The sequence below is a fragment of the Pezoporus wallicus genome, unplaced genomic scaffold (genome assembly GCF_028554395.1).
Source record: "Pezoporus wallicus isolate ANWC-B61680 ecotype Strahan unplaced genomic scaffold, APGP_CSIRO_Pwel_v1 contig_593, whole genome shotgun sequence".
NCBI classification, from domain to species: Eukaryota; Metazoa; Chordata; class Aves; order Psittaciformes; family Psittacidae; genus Pezoporus; species Pezoporus wallicus.
In genome coordinates this window covers 7,078,608-7,097,235 of record NW_026642342.1, presented here as the reverse complement: position 1 = coordinate 7,097,235, position 18,628 = coordinate 7,078,608, and the positions used below count along the sequence as shown (strand labels likewise).

General features: G+C 42.1%; 1 protein-coding gene across 2 annotated transcripts in view; it reads right to left on the bottom strand.

The window, feature by feature from the left end:
* The window catches only part of MTF2 (metal response element binding transcription factor 2), a 34,301-nt gene extending 18,317 nt beyond the window's left edge, over window positions 1-15,984 (bottom strand). The window contains exon 1 of one of the 2 annotated variants that reach the window (XM_057429201.1): window positions 15,836-15,984. Coding sequence is in view for 1 of the 2 variants with exons in the window: in XM_057429198.1 (XP_057285181.1) it covers window positions 8,496-8,500 (5 nt within the window). In the remaining variant the exon portion in view is untranslated. Of the gene's footprint in view, window positions 1-8,495; window positions 8,750-15,835 lie in introns of those variants that run through there. The other variant, XM_057429198.1, reaches the window with a different exon arrangement.
* Window positions 15,985-18,628: the final 2,644 nt, after the last annotated feature.

Below are 18,628 nucleotides of genomic sequence, written 5' to 3'. Positions count from 1 at the left end.
GGCAATGACTCATCATTACAAACTATTAAAATATTTTGATACTTCAAATTACATCCATGAACTTGACTTAACATATTCAGTGGGTCAATAAGGCACTACATGTAGTGCAAAGCACTTAAAGCAAATTTACTTGTGCACCTTGAAATTGTTTTACAAGTGTTTTAACAGTCCTATTTCTCTTTCAGAGGTTCAAAGATTTTTCTTTACAGCTTTTTATCTGGTTTAAGAGACTACATGAAGTAGCTCAGAGGCAGGAGTGTTGGCTCCTCCAGTACTTGCAACAAAGGTGTGGAAGATCTTGTACAGAATAAGGAAAGACAACATCATCGTATAGGTTTGTGCTGAAGGGACCTTAAAGCTCATCCAGTTCCAGCCCCCTGCCACAGGTAGGGACACCTTCCAATAGAGCAGTTAGTCCAAGCCCTGTCCAGCCTGGCCTTGAACATTGCCAGAGATGGGGCAGCCACAGCTTCTCTGGGCAACCTGTGCCAGCACCTCAGCAACCTCACAGGGAAGAGTTTCTTTCTTGTATCTAATCTCATATATAATTTTTTGCCACGAATATATGCACATCATTCTGCTTTACAGTTTTGTTTTGAGATTCTTGTGAGCCTCAAGTTCAGATGTCCTATTAGAAGTAAGAAAGAATCCATTTATTACACATAATCTAGTACAGATCTCCACTTAAAAAGCAACAACTACTTTTGTGAGTTTCCCATTTTAAAAGTCTTCAGAAACATACATATGTTATTAAGTACTGAAGTTCGTCCCATAACTCCATTCAAATTGTAACAAAAATGTGTTGTGCATTATTTTCTAGCACAAGCACTTAAATGAGTCTATACATTGACTTATACAACAGCCTAAATTTACAATAGCAACTCCAGACACTGAAGGATCTTGACACACAGTAAAGGTCTGAGCCAATAAAACAGACTCTTCTCCACTGTCCACACTGCTCTCTTTGTGGGAGTTAGCACTGCTGAAGTGATGACTAAACAGCTGAAGTAGCTCCTGCTGTGGCAGTTTATGCTTTATCTAACACATAGACTGAAAATAGGGTTAGTTATCACAATAGGCTGACACTAGCTTAACTGTTGCTTTCCACATGGATAAGAAGTTTGTTTTCAGGGAAACATTCCCCTAGTGTTTTTGATGGAGATTAAGTGGGAAGAGCTACTGTTCTGAAAAATTGATTTTAAGTCGCAAGCTCTAAGTTACTTTAAGTAGGTGTCTCTGAAGTGCCTTCTGGAAACATGACTTAAGAAAGCACAAGGAATCCAGTGCAGACCAACACAAGAACTACATGCCTAGCACATTAGTAACTTTGCCATGCCACAGGCCTCTCCACTATAATGGAGTACCAAAAAGTTACACCTACCATTAAAATAAATACCTGTTGGAAGTGCAAATGCAAACTGAGGTTAACTTCTTGCTTGCCAATTTTGAAATTGAAGGTTCCACATTTTCCAGAACTCGTTTTCAAGTCTTCCCTTAAGTTACTTCCATAGCACCTTCCTAAAATACCATTCATAGTTACCAACAAAATTAGTAACCTTTCAGTAACAATTTCCCCACAATCTTAAAAAAAATAACTCAAAGAACTCTGCATTGCAAAATATCCAGAGATCTTGGTTTTCCAAGGGAAAAAAAAAATAAACACTTTACCTAATATAAAAGTCTACTTTATCTCACACAACTTGCACAACTAAGCTGCACTGCATGTCATACAGTATGCCCAGTCTACCTTGGCTTTACATCCCTTACTCAATACTGAGTATGCTGTATTCTTTCTCAAGCACTTCACATGCAAAGTACCGAAGCACCCATACAATCTTTCAGAAGTGAGCAGAGGAAGTCAGTAAAAAGTATCTATATATTGAAATACACTTCCATATAGTTATGCACTTTGACCATTTCTTGAGAAGTTGGTCTTGTGAAGTTCTGAAAACAGTCAGATTTTTCACCATGGGGGCTCATCATAACCACAGATACTCTCCAGCAAGACAGGCAGAAGACTTTCTATTCATCTACTTAATGAATAAGTTTACAATATGCTGCAGCAACAGGAGATAGTCATCATTCTCTTTCAACAGGAATGTAAACTTCCCTCTGATGGTGAACTATGTAAATCAGTCCAATTTGTGAACCATGACAACTTACTATGCATAGAATTTATTTGCCAAAATCCAGGTTAGATTTCTGTTAGTTTTGACTTGTTTGCAAATCTAACCTCTTTATTACAGGTTAGAAAATGTCAAAGTTCATTTGGTGCCTCCGACTCCCAGATCTTCACCACAATCCTACAGCAGGAGAAGGGGAAAAAGATGGGAAGATCCTGGAGAATTAAAAAGACTGGGCACTCTCCATCTTGTTTCTAAGCGTCCTTTCCTCAGAAGTACTGCCAGGTTAAGGTCATACATACTCCTGTAATCCTTCAGTTCTAACAAACGCTGTGAAACAACTTCTGTTATTAAAAACTCCCTTGACAGGGGTTATCTTCTCAGCAATTGCATTTCACTGATTTGTCTCACAGAATGGTTTGTCAGCACGAGAACAAATGCAAACAAGCAACTTGAGACACAAACTCCCTCAGCTGGCACTGCCTTACTGCATGAACTGAATTACAGTTTCATTGACAAGCCATGCAATTTCAGGACATTTCTTCCAGAAGGGCTGTGATTCACAAATACTACAACAGTAACAGGCAATAGCTACCCTAGGACTACAGGTAGTTTTTGTAAGATACTAGATTTTAACAAAGTGCCCAAAGCATATGAAGAGAAAATTTTCATTTACTGAAACACATGAAAGTGGGACCTGCAGATAATTCATTTATTCCCAGTAAACACAAATCACACTGAAGGGAAAACGCGTCTAGAGAGTCCAGCAGATTTTATACATGACTTATTCAACACAGCAGCTTGCTCTCCCTCCTTTTCTCCCAGTTCTGGAATAACAAGGTGACTTCTCCATAAACTTTCTATTCGTTTTTCTTCCTTAAATATGGATTTTCTGACATTTTAAACAAATTAAAGCACCTCATCAAAAGGTCTGGTGACAAGCCAGGTAAGCAGCAAGTGCTCTGAGCACTTGTCACAAGGCAGCAGCAAAGGGAAATGAATCTTTTCTGAGAGCCACCATCTTAACTGGTTTACCCAGCACCACGTAGCCAAGTCCAAGTAATGCTTCCAACGTGACAACTAACCCATGACTAGGATCCAGTACCTCTGCTGACAGCTGGAGAGATACTGGATCCCAGTCACATGTTTCTTCCCCTCTTCCTTGCAGCTTCGCTGCTGTTTGAGATCTCAAACCAGACATCTGTTCACTGTGTCAAATGTACCCCCCTCCCCTCAAATAAAAAGATTCTGCTGGGCCAAGAAGGCAAACAGACATAACAGGATATGTCCTCTGCCCCAACCCAGGACCAAACTTCAGATCAGTCCGATTTTAAAAAAAAACAAAAAGTTCACTTTGTTTTTCATAACAGCAGCTTTGCTCCAACAGTCACTGCTTAATTATACACAAACAAGCTATTCTATTAGCAAATGCTTACGAATTTCTTTCAAGCAGAGGATCCAACACAACTCTAGATTATAGTCTTAGTCTATCCTTTTACACTACTTCATGCAGCCCAATTAAGCTTCCAAGGTGCTATGTCATAGAACATCTACAAGCTTTGAGCTCGTTATCTTTACACTATTTTGTATGCTGGTGTCATTAAAAGCCTATGCCACATTACCAACTACACAGAAGAAAGATAAAGGGATGCTAACCTAGGCATCCCTCGGTCTAGAAAAGCCAAGAGTAATGGCTGGAGGATAAGAAATGTATTTTCAAGATCATCTAATTTCTACTTTTTTTTTAAGATAGTAATTCAGGTTAGAAAGAATATCAGGAATTCTGTAGTCCTGCTCAGCATAGCATCAGCCGTGAGGCCAGACAAGGTGGCTTTATCCAGTCAGCCCTGAAAGCCTCCAGCAACAGAGGCCATACACCCTGGGCTCCTCTTCCTCTGCTGAACTGTCCTCGGGGGGGGGGGGGGGGGGGGGGATAAAATAAGAAAACCCATCTCCTCCCCCCATTCCAATCAGAATCTCTTATTTCAACATGTGTGTTATCTCTTGTCCTCCTGCCATGCAGTATTGTGAAGAGACTAATTGCATGTCACAGGAGCTAGAAGGCTGCAGTGAGGCCCTTATTCTCCAGGCTGAGTGAACCTGGTTCCCTCGGCCTCCTCTCACAGGAAAAGTGCTCCAGTCCCCGACTGTTTTGGTGGCCCTCCACCAAGCTCATCTAGTTTTATGTCTTCCTTGCATTGGCAGAACCAAACCATAGTATTCTAGATACTGTCTAATGAGTTTTGTGTAGAAGGAAACAATCACTTCATCCTTCTGGTTCTGTTCCCATTAATACAGCCCAGGATACAACTTGCCTTTGCTCACAGGACACAATGTTGGCTCATGTTCTTGCTTTCTGTCTACCAGACCCCAGCCAACCTTGCAAAGCTGACCCCCAGCCAAACTCAGCCTGAGATTCTTCCTTCAGATGCAGGACTTCGCTTTCATCTCTTTAATTTCATGAGGTTCCTATCAGCTACTTCCTTCGGCCTTGCTGGAGTTAAGTGGTATCCACTCCTCTCCTCCCGGGTCCACAAATCCTGCCATTTTTAACACCAAAGGTGGTCAGGCCACGATTTATTCTTGGAAAATATATGCTGACATCTTCCAGGAAGACCTATTCCACAACTGTCCTACAGACCAACATGAGCCTAACAAGCCTGTGGTTCCCTGGGTTGACCTTGTGGCCATTTCTGAAGATAGGTATAACATTTGACATTCTCCAATCATTACAGATTACCCCTGCTCTCCACAACCTAGGATGGTAAAAAACAGACCCATGAGAACATCACACTATTATTCTGGTGCTCTTGGAAGCAGCCTGTCTGTTTCCATGGGCACCAAGTTCACATCTTTGTTTAAAGATGTTCAGCAAGCCAATTTACAAGCCGTTCAAGCAAACAACACTTAACAAATCCATCATGGACAGAACTTGAAAATCACCTAAGGCAGAAAAACTCTGTCCTAACAATGATCTCAGGGCAACCACTCTGTATAAGCTGCTCCTTGTCAGCAAGATGTAGCTTGTTTACACTTCTCAGCTCTACCAAGTCAACCACACTACCCAACACAATCATTTTTCATGCAACGCATTACTACCCAAATAGAGTGCTTGTTGGTATCTTTTATTTTAAGCCTTTGAAAGAGCCTTACACTGAGTCTGTGATTTTTCTTCTGAATTTTTCTGTCTAGTTAAACACTTTAAAGAACTCTCTAGTAATCAGATAACATGTTTTCATTAATGTGTTTCTTAAGTAGCTGTATGCTTTCACAAGTATATCCACCACATTAGCTGACAAAAGTAGCAAATTTTGCTTCTAAAAAAAAGTGGCAATAAGAACTGAGCCCCTGCAGCCCATTCAGCTGATCAGCAGTTAGGTCTATAAATCTGCTGCACATTAGAAAGAACTTTAGACGGAAGACTGAGGGGAAGTGATTGTTTCCTTCTACACACAACTCATTAGACAGTATCTAGAATACTGTGGTTTGGTTCTGCCAGTTGCAAGGAAGACATCGAACTAGATGAGCTTGGTGGAGGGCTACCAAAACAGTCGGGGACAGAAGCACTTGCCCTGTGAGAGGAGGCTCCTGTGAGATGTAGTTAGCCTCTTCGCAGTACTGCGTGGCAGGAGGACAAGAGGTAACGCATATACCATATAATGGTTTGGGTTGGACAGGACATTAAAGCTCAAACAGTTCCAACCCCCTGCCACAGGCAGGGACGCATTCCACTAGACCAAAAGATAGTTACAGAATAACACCTTTCCCTACAAATCTAATAAATAGAGAAATAGGACAGGGCAGCCCTGTACTCTTAAGAGCCATTTGTTTGGGATCAATCATGTTTGTACACAGAGAGGCAAAGGGGAGAGAACAATGGTTCAAGTCACAACACACCTTTTCAGGTCAGAACTATGCTTAAGTGCATACTCAGCACCTCCTTGAACACTGCAACCACCTTTTGGGCTTGTGCAGTACCCAACTAAGGGATGCCCAGCAATATACGGAAGGTAATACAGTATGAGCATGCACCCAAGCGGTGAAAAAGAACAGAACATGCTGACTGGAACGGGGGGAGGGGGGGGGGAACGACGATTTCATAAGCAATAAAAACCCCATAAAGATAAATACCTTTCTTTAAGGCTAGTCTAGAAGAGTATCACCCTTCATAAGCACTCCACAGAAAGAAATAAAAATTAATCTAGTATTATCCTCCAAGTGAATGAAATATGTTCAGACTGATCAGGAACGCTCTCACCATTAGCTCTCTTTCTCTCAAAGAAAACTAAGCCTCTTCATTTCATTCCTCCACAGAGATTATACCTCCTAGGAAGAGAACATCAGCTTGAAACAAAGATAGTTAAAAGCACGTATTTCAACTAGTTTCAGTGCCTTCAGTAACAGGTATTACCCTGCCCAAGGGCCCTCCAGCAATCCCTGTGGTTTATAATCCTTCTTCTGATGTGTTTTGAAGACACACTTCCCCACCATTTCCTGCAGAGAAGGCCTGTAAAGAAGGTGAAACCAACTCCGCAGCTAGCTCAGAAGTCAGTGACACAGAAAGTACAGCCAATTCACAAACCAAGAGAAGATTCATACCAGCCTCTAGTCACTTGTGTTTCTTCCCCCCAAGTTTTTCCTCCATAACTAGCATGAAGAGCACAAAACATGCTTTAAGGCCATTCTGGTGCTTCTAGTACTATATTCATTCACATTTCTCTCCAGGGAATACAGAAATTCACTCTCCACTAGGAAATGACCACCAGCTTACATGTTACAGCCATTTTTCTCATAAGCTTTAGCTGATTTGCTAATGCAGCGAAGGAGAGACATTACCATATCCAAGGTCACCCTTAATACTAACTACCAGGGCATGTCTCTTTCACCTATTTGGAACAAACCCCCCCAAAAAACAACTGGTGACTAAACATATAAAGCCAAGTTTGAGAAGGATCTACATCCGATTTACAATTCTTTCTAGAGCAGGGAAGCAGAGTTGTTGAGAAGACACATCTGTATCTGACAAAATAAGTCAACTGTTGAAAACATTACTACCTTATATTCTCAGTACAGATCCACATTTCACAGGCTTGTAGCTCCTTGCAAAGATCCTTCTCCCTTTCTCTACTTTATTATGCACCTTCTTTCATATTTTGATTCCCTTTATTCTCCTTCCATTTAAAAGCTATGAACCTTTTAGGCTGTATTCTAACACTACAGGAACTAAGCTTTTTTCTTCTTTTAATCTCAAATGCTTTCAAAAGAGTTGTAATTTGAGCTCTCAAGAAAGGGACGCACATTAACTTGCTAACTTTTATCAAACTGGTTACAGACAAAAAAAAAAACACAACAAGAAAACTTTTTTCCTATTATCCCATGCTTTTGACAGTTTTGGTATAAAGCATGGATCGGTTTCCCTTATACTAAGTCAGGAAAAAAAAAATCATACTATCATCCAATACTAAGTTTGACCTTATAAAGCCATGAGCAGGTTCTAACTATCAGAAATCCAAGAAACAAGCATAATGCCATACTGCTGTCCTGGCAGGCCATTTCATTTAATTGTGCAGGCCCTCTCCTTTAAACAGCACCCAGATACTTCACGGATGGATGATACCCCTTAGAATTTCAACACTAATATCAGCGTCCGGAGCATCCAACACACTACCATATTATTTTATTTGACTAACAAAAGTGTCAACCCATTCTTGCATTCCTATAGAATTCAAATACCAAAGGAAAGAAAACGCGTTGCTGCACACCCTTTCAGCAGACCAAAAATACAAGCTTCTTGAGCACATTCGAACTGTCTAGCTTGACAGAGACTACGAGGCGGCGCAAACAAAAAAGAGAAAACAAAAACAAAGTTACCAGCGACCACCACTAACCACCTCTTTTGTGCTGCTCTCTCCGCACTCGAGCGAACACAGCCCGCTCGGACGATAGCCTTAAAGGAGAAGATAAAGCTAGTGCTGCCGCAAACCTCGCCGTGACTCACGGCGGCAGCACCCCGCGGACCCCTTCAGCCGGCCGGCAGCCTCCGCTCCCTTTGTTTTGGTCACCGAGCGGCACCGCTGACCCCTCACTCGCTCGCCAGCGCCCGCCCGAAAGAGAGCTTCCTCCCCCTCCCCCAAAGGCCCCCGGGGCCCCCCACGCCGGAGCGGGGCCCCTCGCACCCCCTCCCCGGCGGGTGGCGCGGCCTCCACGGAAGGGAGGGGGGATGCGGCACCGGCGGCCCGAACTATGGGGCGCGCCCGGCCCCCCCGTCTCATCACCCCCCCGCAAGGCCCGGCCGCCCCTCCTTCCCCCCCCCCCCCCCCCCCCCCCCCCCCCCCCCCCCCCCGCCGCCGCGGCCCGCCCCCCTCACCTCACCTCATTCGGTCTCTCCAGTGGTGCCAACCGCCTCATACAGGGAAACTGGCGAGCTCAGAAGCCTTCCCCCCGGGGAGGCCGGGCCCTGGGTGCGCGGCGGGACCCCCCGAGCGCGGCCCCCACGACGCAGCGGCGGCAAGGCGGCGGGGGAGGGGTCAGACCCGCCTCACGGACAGCCCGGCTCCACCGCAGCCGCTCGCCATTTTTGTTTCCCGCGGAGGAGAGGCTGGTGCATGCTGGGAGCACAAAAGGCCGCGGCCCCGCCCCAGCGCGCCCCGCCTGCGCCGACAGCGGCGCCTGGGCCAGGGGGCGGGGCTGGACGGCGCCGCGGCGGAAGGACACCGGTGAATACGAACCTTTGCCGCTGATGAACAAAGGGGGACTACTTTCAGCGCGCTTGCCGAAGGAGAGATCCCTGCTCCTCTGCCGGGACTCGTTGCGGCAGTGCTAAGAGGCGTGGGGTGCTGTGCCCTTCGTTCTAGGTGTTTTTGCCCGGGTTCGGGGTGATCAGTGTCCCGTAGCAATGCGGGGTGGCCCCGGCGTCTAAAATGATCCGGGGAGGGCAGGAAGGGAGTCCGGCTGCATGACCGGGTGACCAGTGAGGCCCGGCCTAGGCATTACGGGCTGCTGCGGCAGTTCGTTGATGCCAAGGGCACAGGGTAACGGGTGGAACGCAACGGAGTGTCCTGCAGCGAGTCAAGGGCATGCTGCCATTTTAGGGGGCGAGCGAAACCTCGGTTTCTCTTGTAAGCAGTAGCTGTATTAGCTAAGCGAAATACGCTTGTCGCTTTCACTGGGAAGAGCTTAATTTTGTGAATATTTTCTTAGATGACAGTCGCCATGGTTAAACGCAGCCGTTGCCTGGTGCAGTGGTGCCACACAGAGGTTACAAAGCTTACCCCAACCCTGTAAGTTACTCGGCACGCTGTGGTCTCTGTGCAGTACTGAAATACAAGTACTCACAGAGTCAGATTTCACCAATTGGTGTACCAAGCGCTCGGGGAGAGGCTGGATTTAGTGGCCTGGATGGTGGAATTCCCAGTTCCTGGCTCTGCCCTGCTCGTTTTTTTCCCCGACTTCTCAAAACCATCTCCCTTCCCGGAATAAGCCAATGAAAGTAAGACATGGGATCAATTTGCCATCCCAGGAAGGGTGGCAAGGCACCAGAGTATGGTTTAGTCTGGCCAACTCCTAGTTATATCAGAATAAAGCAGTATTTATGATGGAAATTTCCACAGGTTTTAGGGGATACAGTTTTTCCCTGGATGCACTAACTAGACACCCTTCAGTAATCATCTTGGTCTGCTGCTGAAACCACACTTGCACTACATGAAAGCCCCTGCCTACTCTGTGGATTTTCACGTGCTCGGAACAGCAGTCTGGTACTTGTGTTAGTGCTAAAGGCAGAGGGTCCCCAGCAGAAGAATTACACTCAATCAGTTTTTTAATGACAACCATGGTGTGTGAACCAGTGTTTGACTAAGTTAAAAAACAAACTTTGTAGTCAACAAGAGAATAAACACAATAATTGGCTCCTTCACAATGTTTTTAGTGTCATACTTGCAGTCTTGTCCTGGTGTATCTTTGAAGTGACTTAAATCCAAACTTGTCAAAGTAGAATCACTCCCCTATATTGCAAATTGTTTCACCACCACTACCAAGCCAACCCAACACAAAAGCTCCTGACCAGCAAGACACATTCTATTTCTAACCTCCTTGTCCCTAGGATACTGTTCCCAAAAGCAGCTTGCATTACCCCACTACATAATTGTAGAGCTGCATAGCCCTATTCTATTCATAAAGCATGACTTGTCACAACGCTAGGAGCTGCTGCTGGAATAGCATTATCTGAGGGCAGTATGAAAAGAAACTAGGAATCCCTACATTTTACAAGAACAACTAGGGTTTGATAAACTGATTAGTTTGCTATTAGAGGCATTGTGATAGTTCACCCAGAATGTAGCTCTTGAAACTTGTCACCATTAGCTTTATTACTACCAGCAGCAGACTATCAGTATTTTCCCACAACCTCAATTCCATATAGCATCTTCCTCCCATAATATCCAAGAAGTACAATATGAGCTCATAGCCAAACACCAAATAAAACCATTTTAAATTCTGTCTCCTTTAAGGCCAGCTATTACCAATAGCTAGAAAAGCTCAAAACCATACACCTCCCACATACACACCTCATCTTCCACTACCTTAATTTAGTAACTCAGGCTATAGCATCCTTCTTTTAACCAGTTTAGCAGTCACTGAATCTCCATCTGACAGGAAACCCCCTTCTAGAGCAGTGACTGTGTAATTCCTACCCACCTGACCCATCTGCTATACCAAGTAAATCTAATAGCTGAGGTATATGTATACAGCAGTGAAGACACAGGGCTTCAAGTTCAACAAGTTGTGCTCTGGGAGGAATGAGCACTGGAAGAGGCTCTTTCATTGTTCCTTTGCCCAACCTGACCAAGTTATTACAGGGTTGGGGGTCTTACTGGAAATGTGCAAATGATCCTTTACAAATGGTTTGCAAGTTAAAGTGCTCAAATCAGCAAACCTGTAGTTAGTGCAGAAGGAGGATCCTTGTTAGCTAATCACCAGCAAAGTGGGGCAAAGAAATCAACAGCAATAGAATACAAACAATTTAAACACTCTTTCTACAGTTCCCATTAATGTACTATGAAACATCTATGATTAATCTGATTAGCAGCAAGCTAGAATCTCTCTCTCCTTTCTATTCGGTGCTAATAGTAAAACAGCCAGTTATTTCTGCTGTTAACATATGGCAAGACTGAATGTCATGACTTCAGCGTGAACTTTTTCTGTTTTCCACTAATACCACAAAAGTATTTGAACATACAGTTGTGTCTCCTATTGCATTTTCAGTTATAGCCATTTTATGTATGTACTTTGAGACACAGAGTGACCAAAGCCAAATTAAATTACCTTTCCTCCAATGTCAGCGAGGGTTTTCTCATGTCAGTAATACTAACAGATCTGTTTAGCTTAATTCCATGTTATCTCATAAATAGCTGTATTTCAGAGAGGAGATAATGAATAACAACCTGGCATTGTCTTTACCTCTGTCTGTATTTGTCCATGTACTGTTAAGCAAGCTGTTGCCATAAAGACATGCAAAAGCAAAATCTTGGCTATTTAAAATTGCATCTTGCCTTGCTGGCACAGCAGTGAAAACTAAAATTTCATATTCAAAATGTAAATTCTGTGTACCCAGCAAAGATGGATAAATTTGAAGAGTCAGAAGCAGCAGCATTTCTCTTAGCCAGGGCCCCTTCTTGCAAATGTTAACATACAGGCTGATATTATATTTATATACTTCCCTTGCCACAATGGCCACATAAATATTAAACAAGCAACCCAAACCACAACTAAAATTCAGCAGTGCATGTAGATGAGAGCACCAACTGCTGCACAGTATTATTTTCCATCAGCTTATTGTATCACACAATACCACATAATGTCAAAATGATACCCCTGAACAAGACAATACTGTAAAGCTTATCTTTGTACAGATGGTTGTCATGACCACAATTCAGGAAGGAGGGAAAATTAGATCCTAGGCCATTTTCTGTGCATTGTTTAAGCATGGGAACAGCAAGGAAGGTCACCTGGGATCTTCCTATCTTAAATCAAGATAAATATGGTACATCTAGCTTTACGTAAACATGGTAATTACTGATACAATGCACATATGCTGCATTTATTATGGCTCAACTCAGGAAAGAATCTTCAATTTCAACATCTAAAAAATAAGCAAGTGATGTTCTAACATGCAACGAGTTTTCTATTGTATTACAACTAGCTAATAATTGTTATAAAATCACAGCAATTACTCTATATACTAAAGATATAAAACCAGCACTGAATACATTTAAAAACAGGCATCTTTAAATATTTTTCTAGATAGACAAGAATATGAATAATTTTCCATCTTCGTATCAACAGTACAGAGGAAAATAATATTACTGGCTGTAAGGTACCCCGATATGGGTCTTCACACAGAAATGCTATTTTCCTAGTACAAGCACTTTGTCATTCCCAGCTTTTTTTATCTTCTCAGAGATAAAAATAAGGAAATCCTGGGAAAAAAAGGTCCCGAATTCCATCATTTGCATATGAATGTCAAGATCTTGCTTGATAAAACTTAAAACTAAAAATATCCTTTTAAATGTGTTCACTGTTGTGGTCATTGTTGATCCAATTTAGCCAGTCAAATACTTTTTTTTTCTATTAAAGTCAATGTATAAATACAACCTATTTGCCCCCTAACCCTAACCAATTATTTCTTCATTTTTATCTCCTTAATATTTAACAATCTACTGCTTGTAACTTTTAAAGATAGGATATTATGAGAGTATTGCAGTCCTATTTTTGATTAAGTCTCTAAAGCACTTCTGCAACACATGCATTAAACAGCAATTATTCTGTGTGTTAGGATTTGATCTGTTTATATCATAATCTTTATCAGCCTTTGAACTAAGCTACATTTAAACTTGAAATACATTAGAAGGTTGTTTACCTTCTAAAAAGTACCATTTGGTAATCTAACTTTAAATCCTTCCCTGGCACTATTACTCAAAGACTCTTAAAAAGGAAAAAAACCCAAACAACTCTGGGTGTTAGCTCTGCATCTAATAAAAGACACTTCAGATGCTTGAAAAAATGTCAAGAAGCTGCAGCTTATAAAGTCCTTACTACTAGATTCACTTAAAATTTTATTTCAGATGTGTAACCTTTCTGAAATTACTTATATCAGGATTGTGAATGACTGGGTGGACTTTGGTAGGTGGATAGTTCTTCAGGTGTTCTATAGTTCCCAATTCAAAGCACTTACAAACTATTAAGTGTTCACATAAGTCTAATACAAGACCTTTGTTACTGCTGATTTGCAGTTCATACCCTGCCATGGGTGAGAGCTGTTTCCTGGCAGTGCAAGAAGCAATCCCCCAGTTCACCTGTGTGTAAGAGTGGAGAAAAACAAAACTCATAATAGACTGAGATATTCAAGGACTGAAATAGTCAGAGCTTGAAACACAGTGTTTCTACATTCTTGACTACATCTTTTGAGTATGCTAGCTGAAGAGTGGGAAAGGCTTTTCTTGTGGGAGAGTATGTCTCACATCTGTCTCAGTGACACTAATGCTTTTTTTTGTGCCTGAAGACAGTGGGTGAGGTCCAAAGGAGAAAAAATAAGTGCTTGACTAGTTTTGTCCTTGCTGGGGGTGCTTATGTATGAGTTATTGTGTTCTTACTGGAAATACTGTCTTTGCTGTATTGAAGACTTATGAGCATTTATTTTAACTGTGGAAAATAGCTATGTGAGAACTGCAGCTTATTACTATTCTAGCTAGTGGGAATTTTGTGAAGGTATGCAAGCCTAGTCCTGAGTAATCTTTCTTCCTGTCTTTTTCTTGTGAGACCAGTGCATAAAAATATGAGCCCATTACTCAGAGTTGGAATTTAAGAAATGTTTACTACACTCTCTGTACTGTCAGTTCTGCTGCCATGGTCATATAACCACCTTCTTTCAGAAAACAAACAGCTGCCAAGACTTACATTTTGGTGAACTGCCTGGATCAGACAGAGATCCCAGTTCCTAGACTCCCTGAGTATTCAGTCGTGCACTGGTGCGATGCATTCCTTCTCCTGCTCTCTAAGCACAAATCCGAAAGGAGTTACTGAAGCCCTAGTGACCGAAGTAAAAATGCATAGTCAGCATTTCAGAATTAAAGCCTAAGCAAGCATTTTGTTAATTTGCTTTAGCTCTGTTCTGTGCATTAGCAAAACTAATTGCAGTCTGAACTATTTTACAGCATGATGGGTCATATCATATCTTCTTGAAGACTGTGGCATCATACAGTTTTATGGCAAGGTTTCGTCCATCAGCATCTATGCTCCTTTGTGGACTCTGAAAACGTCTGCTAGAACAGAGTTTCCAGCCCTTGTGTGGTTACATTTTGTAGCAGTACAGAAGATTTAACTCTAAACTGAGGTGAAAAAATATTTAACAGCCCCTCAGGACACAGATACATGGCAGAACATTGCTGTTTCAACTGCAGTGAAAAATCTGTTCTGGACATCAGTCTGGCTGGAAGGAAAATCAGTACAGCATTCCTTCTGTTCTCCCACACCTGAAATGCAGTATGGGTCTTCTCTGACCTGCCAAGACCCACTTAGATGGAAAGTCCCTCGCTTCTCTTATTTTTTTTCACTTGTTTCTTCCTAATAGCATCTCTAATGGAGACAAAATACATCTGAGCAGTGCAGCATGACAGGATCCTGCCAGCACTTACAGCTGTTTGCAGGGTGAATTCAGCTGCAGGGTTGAAGATATAGCATAGCCCCTTCTGTAGCTGCTGCCAGTCCAAGAGGGCTGCCCAGAAAGAACCGTAAGTGGTCCCAGGCTGATGCTTAGCCAAGTCATCAATTCCATAATCCATTTTCCCACTTATTAAATAGTAAATAGTTACATTTGTTAACTTTGATATGCCTGAGTAAAAGGTGCACTCTGAATGTCGTTGTGGCTAATCCAAATGTACTGACATATATTTTGATCCTTCCACTTTGAAGCCACGTTATCTCAGCCTGAAAGCCCAGATTCTGTTGTAACAGTGTTGCTTATCTGCATTCAGCTAAGAAGACGATACAGAAACAGGGTACAAATCAATGCTTATTACATCAGTCATTCATGTTCTGTTTTGACATCTTTCACACTGGGCACTGGCATCTTCATCTATACAGTCCTGACCCTGTCCCTAAAATCTGGGGCTTCCAGGACAGACAATGTTTTTTTTTCCATGCTATGTGTTTTTGTGATCATTTAAAAACATTAAAAACATTAGTTAAATACCAGTGTAAAACCAACATAACACTCTGTTCACTTGCAATGGCAGCAAAAGCATACTGTAAGCCAGACTGTGCCTCAGTAAGCTAGTAAAACTCTTAAAATGTATCAATAAAATAGTAAGAAAAAATGGTCTTATCAACACAGAACTGTATTTCCACTAGGTTAATGTCGTGAACATAGTACAATCTGAAGCTGCCGCAACATGCATGTAGTTACCAGCCAGCTAAACTTACAGATGGGTTTGGGAGAAGTGGGGTAATGTAGCACATGCACACAGCCAGCAACACATCCTCCTGCCCTGGCATTTCAGCCAGTGGAAGTGTGCATTCTGCAAAGCAGCTAATGTGATCTAGGGGCTGGCAGTCCCACTGCTTCCCTCCCAGCGTGCTTCCAGGGCTCCCCTTGAGCCCACTTGGGTGCTCCTCTCATGTTATAGTGATCTGCTTGATAGCTCTAAGTAGTATAAACCCACCCCAGAACACTGGTACAGAGGCCTGGCCCGAAGGAGGGGCTGGTGAGGTGAGTCCCAGTGAAGGGGTTTTCTCTGCAGTTGTAGCTGAGGGTACAGATTCCTGACCCAGCCAAACTTGTCCAGCAGCTGCTGTCATCTGATGTTGTACTCACTGCAGCTCAGGGGGCTGCTGAGGTCCTGGTGGTGGCTGTCCCCTATGCCAGGAGCCATGCAGATATGGCCAGTCAGTGAACTGCTCCAGCTGAAAAATATTCATGCATGTATGTATAAATAATACATACATTTACATATAAAAATGGGTTTGTTTTCATCCAGATCAGCCTTGCAGTAACTTTGAGTCTAGAAGCTGACTGTACGTGTGCATTGAGGAGGAAGCACAGAACCAAGGTAGCAGAAGAGGCAATAAAAGTACTCATTTAGAAAATAGCTATTTCTTCCTCTGTTCCAGTTACAGAATGAAACATCTACAACAAGCCAACAGGGAAACACAAACTGACCTTTGGTTCGACCTCATGGACTGCCATCTCTCTTTCAGATGGCCAAATACACGTTCCATGGTCACGGACAGCTCATTAAGTATTTCTGATGATGGGACAAATTAGCTGCTTCTTGAATCAGGAAAGAAGTTGGCCAGGCATGACTGCCAAGAAGTCCTGCGAATTTACTGATACTGAGAGTGTCATGTGATGGCTTCAGCCAGACTGGAATTGAGGACCATATGCTTTCCTAACCTGGGCAACACTGATGGCCATACAGAGGTCCCGATGGCACAGAGGTCCCGATGGTTCTGCTGTTCTCCATTAGAGAAAAATCAAAGTCCATCCTCCTGCCCATGAGGAACGCAAAGGGGAATACCCCAACCTTCCGTAAGTGGATAGGAAGACAAGTTCAGGACAAGAAAGATCACATTCAAAGGGCATGCCTATATGAAAACACCCTGAAAAGCTGAGACAAGATAAATTTAGGAAGACAATGCACAAAGGGATAGTGTACTAAGTATGTGTGAGAATTACTTAGAAGCCAGTTTGCTGTATCCTAATTCTCCTTCAAATTACTTCAGTTTACTTCTCCCAGGACCTTTACCAACTGCCTCAGATTTCTCAGGCAGGAATGATCCTAGAACTGTCACGGAGAGGAAGAAATGCAGGCAAGCATTAACAAGGCACTGCTCTAGCATGCAGGTGACTGCTAAAAGCAGAACTGGTTTTCTTTTGACTTGCCTGGAATTCAGCAGACCAAGAGGTCACGCAGTGATGGCCTCCAAGGACTTCTTAATTTACTGCAGGTTCTAGGATGTAAAACGTCTGTGACTGTGCTATCATACTAGTAAAGATGTAATGCTGTATCAGATTACCAGTGTGATTTAATTATCAGTGGATAGCCTGTGGTGAAAAAAAAACATTCTTTCTTGTTATTTAAAAATACTTTAAAATCAAACCAGCAAATTTAATGTGAATTAATCACTGTTTGAATATATGTTTTTCTTCTGTTTAGAATGAACTTTGACTCATACATGATGACTGGAAAGAGGGATGAAAAAAGGCAATAGAAAAGTTGTGTGGTTTCCACTTTGTTCTGATTTTAAATTATAATAAATTGTAACCATCAGTTTCTGATGGGGAACTATAGTTGTGGTAGGAATTTGAGCTGAAGTAAAAATGGGCATAAACTTATATCCTCAGTTGTGTAAATGAGTCTATGTTCAAACAACACCATACAGAAGGGGTTTTATGTGGACAATTGCAGGACATGAACAAGAAGCTGGGACAAAACATAGGAAAAAGGAGCTCAGATTGGATGTCAGCACAAAGTAAGTTTGTTTATAAAGAGGCAAAGTCGATTGAAACTGCTGCAAATCTCACATCAAAGTTGACTTAAACTGTAACAAGGTATTTAGTTCTTATCTAGACAAAATAGAAAATAAATGTCTGTAGTCATCTGAAATATTTTCAAATCACGCTACCTGTGTCAAATAAAATGACTGCATTGACCAGCTACCAGTTAACCCTTGTTAGAGGTGTAAAACTCTAACAAAGACTCTTTGTCTTCAGAGAACTGCTCGGTTTACCTCACCCACTACTAACTTCTTTTGCAGGTATACTCCCAAATTCCAAAGCCAAATTGGTTTTGTTGGTTGCAAATGCAGGTTTGTGGATTAAATATCCTTTTGTGCAGCTACTTTGTAATATAAAAGATCTACAAAGGGTTTTATTTCCTGCTCAAGTCAACAGAAAATGCTGTATCTGTGACAGCTTCTGTCTTGGTGTGATGGTGGTGTCATCTGACTGCTCTGTTTGGAAAGAGCTGTGAGCCTATGTACAATGAGAACTGAGGGCATGCACAACAGTTGTACTGTTCACCATAATGGCACAACGGTTGCACTGTTCACCGTAACAGCACTGAATATATTTAGTTTGTCACAAAAGATATCTTTTCAATGTGTTTCCTCTGAGCTAATAAGTGCTTTTATTAACTGCAACAGTTTATTCTTTATGCACTTAAACAAGTTATAGCTATTTTTAATAACTTAATAGTATAAGAAATACAGACTAAGTTTCTTTTAAAAGAAAGACAAGGAATCAAATAGCATGATTTCTGATGCAGATTCATACAGACCAATCTTAAAATACATCTTTGAGGCCTGTGTTCTTACAGATACTTTATCATCAAATAACAACATAACTTTAGTTGCAGTTCCATGATTAACAGTTGGACTTGACCTTAAAGGTCTTTTCCAACCTAAACGATTCTATGATTCTGTGATGCATTTTCTTTATCAGTTGGGCTGGTTGA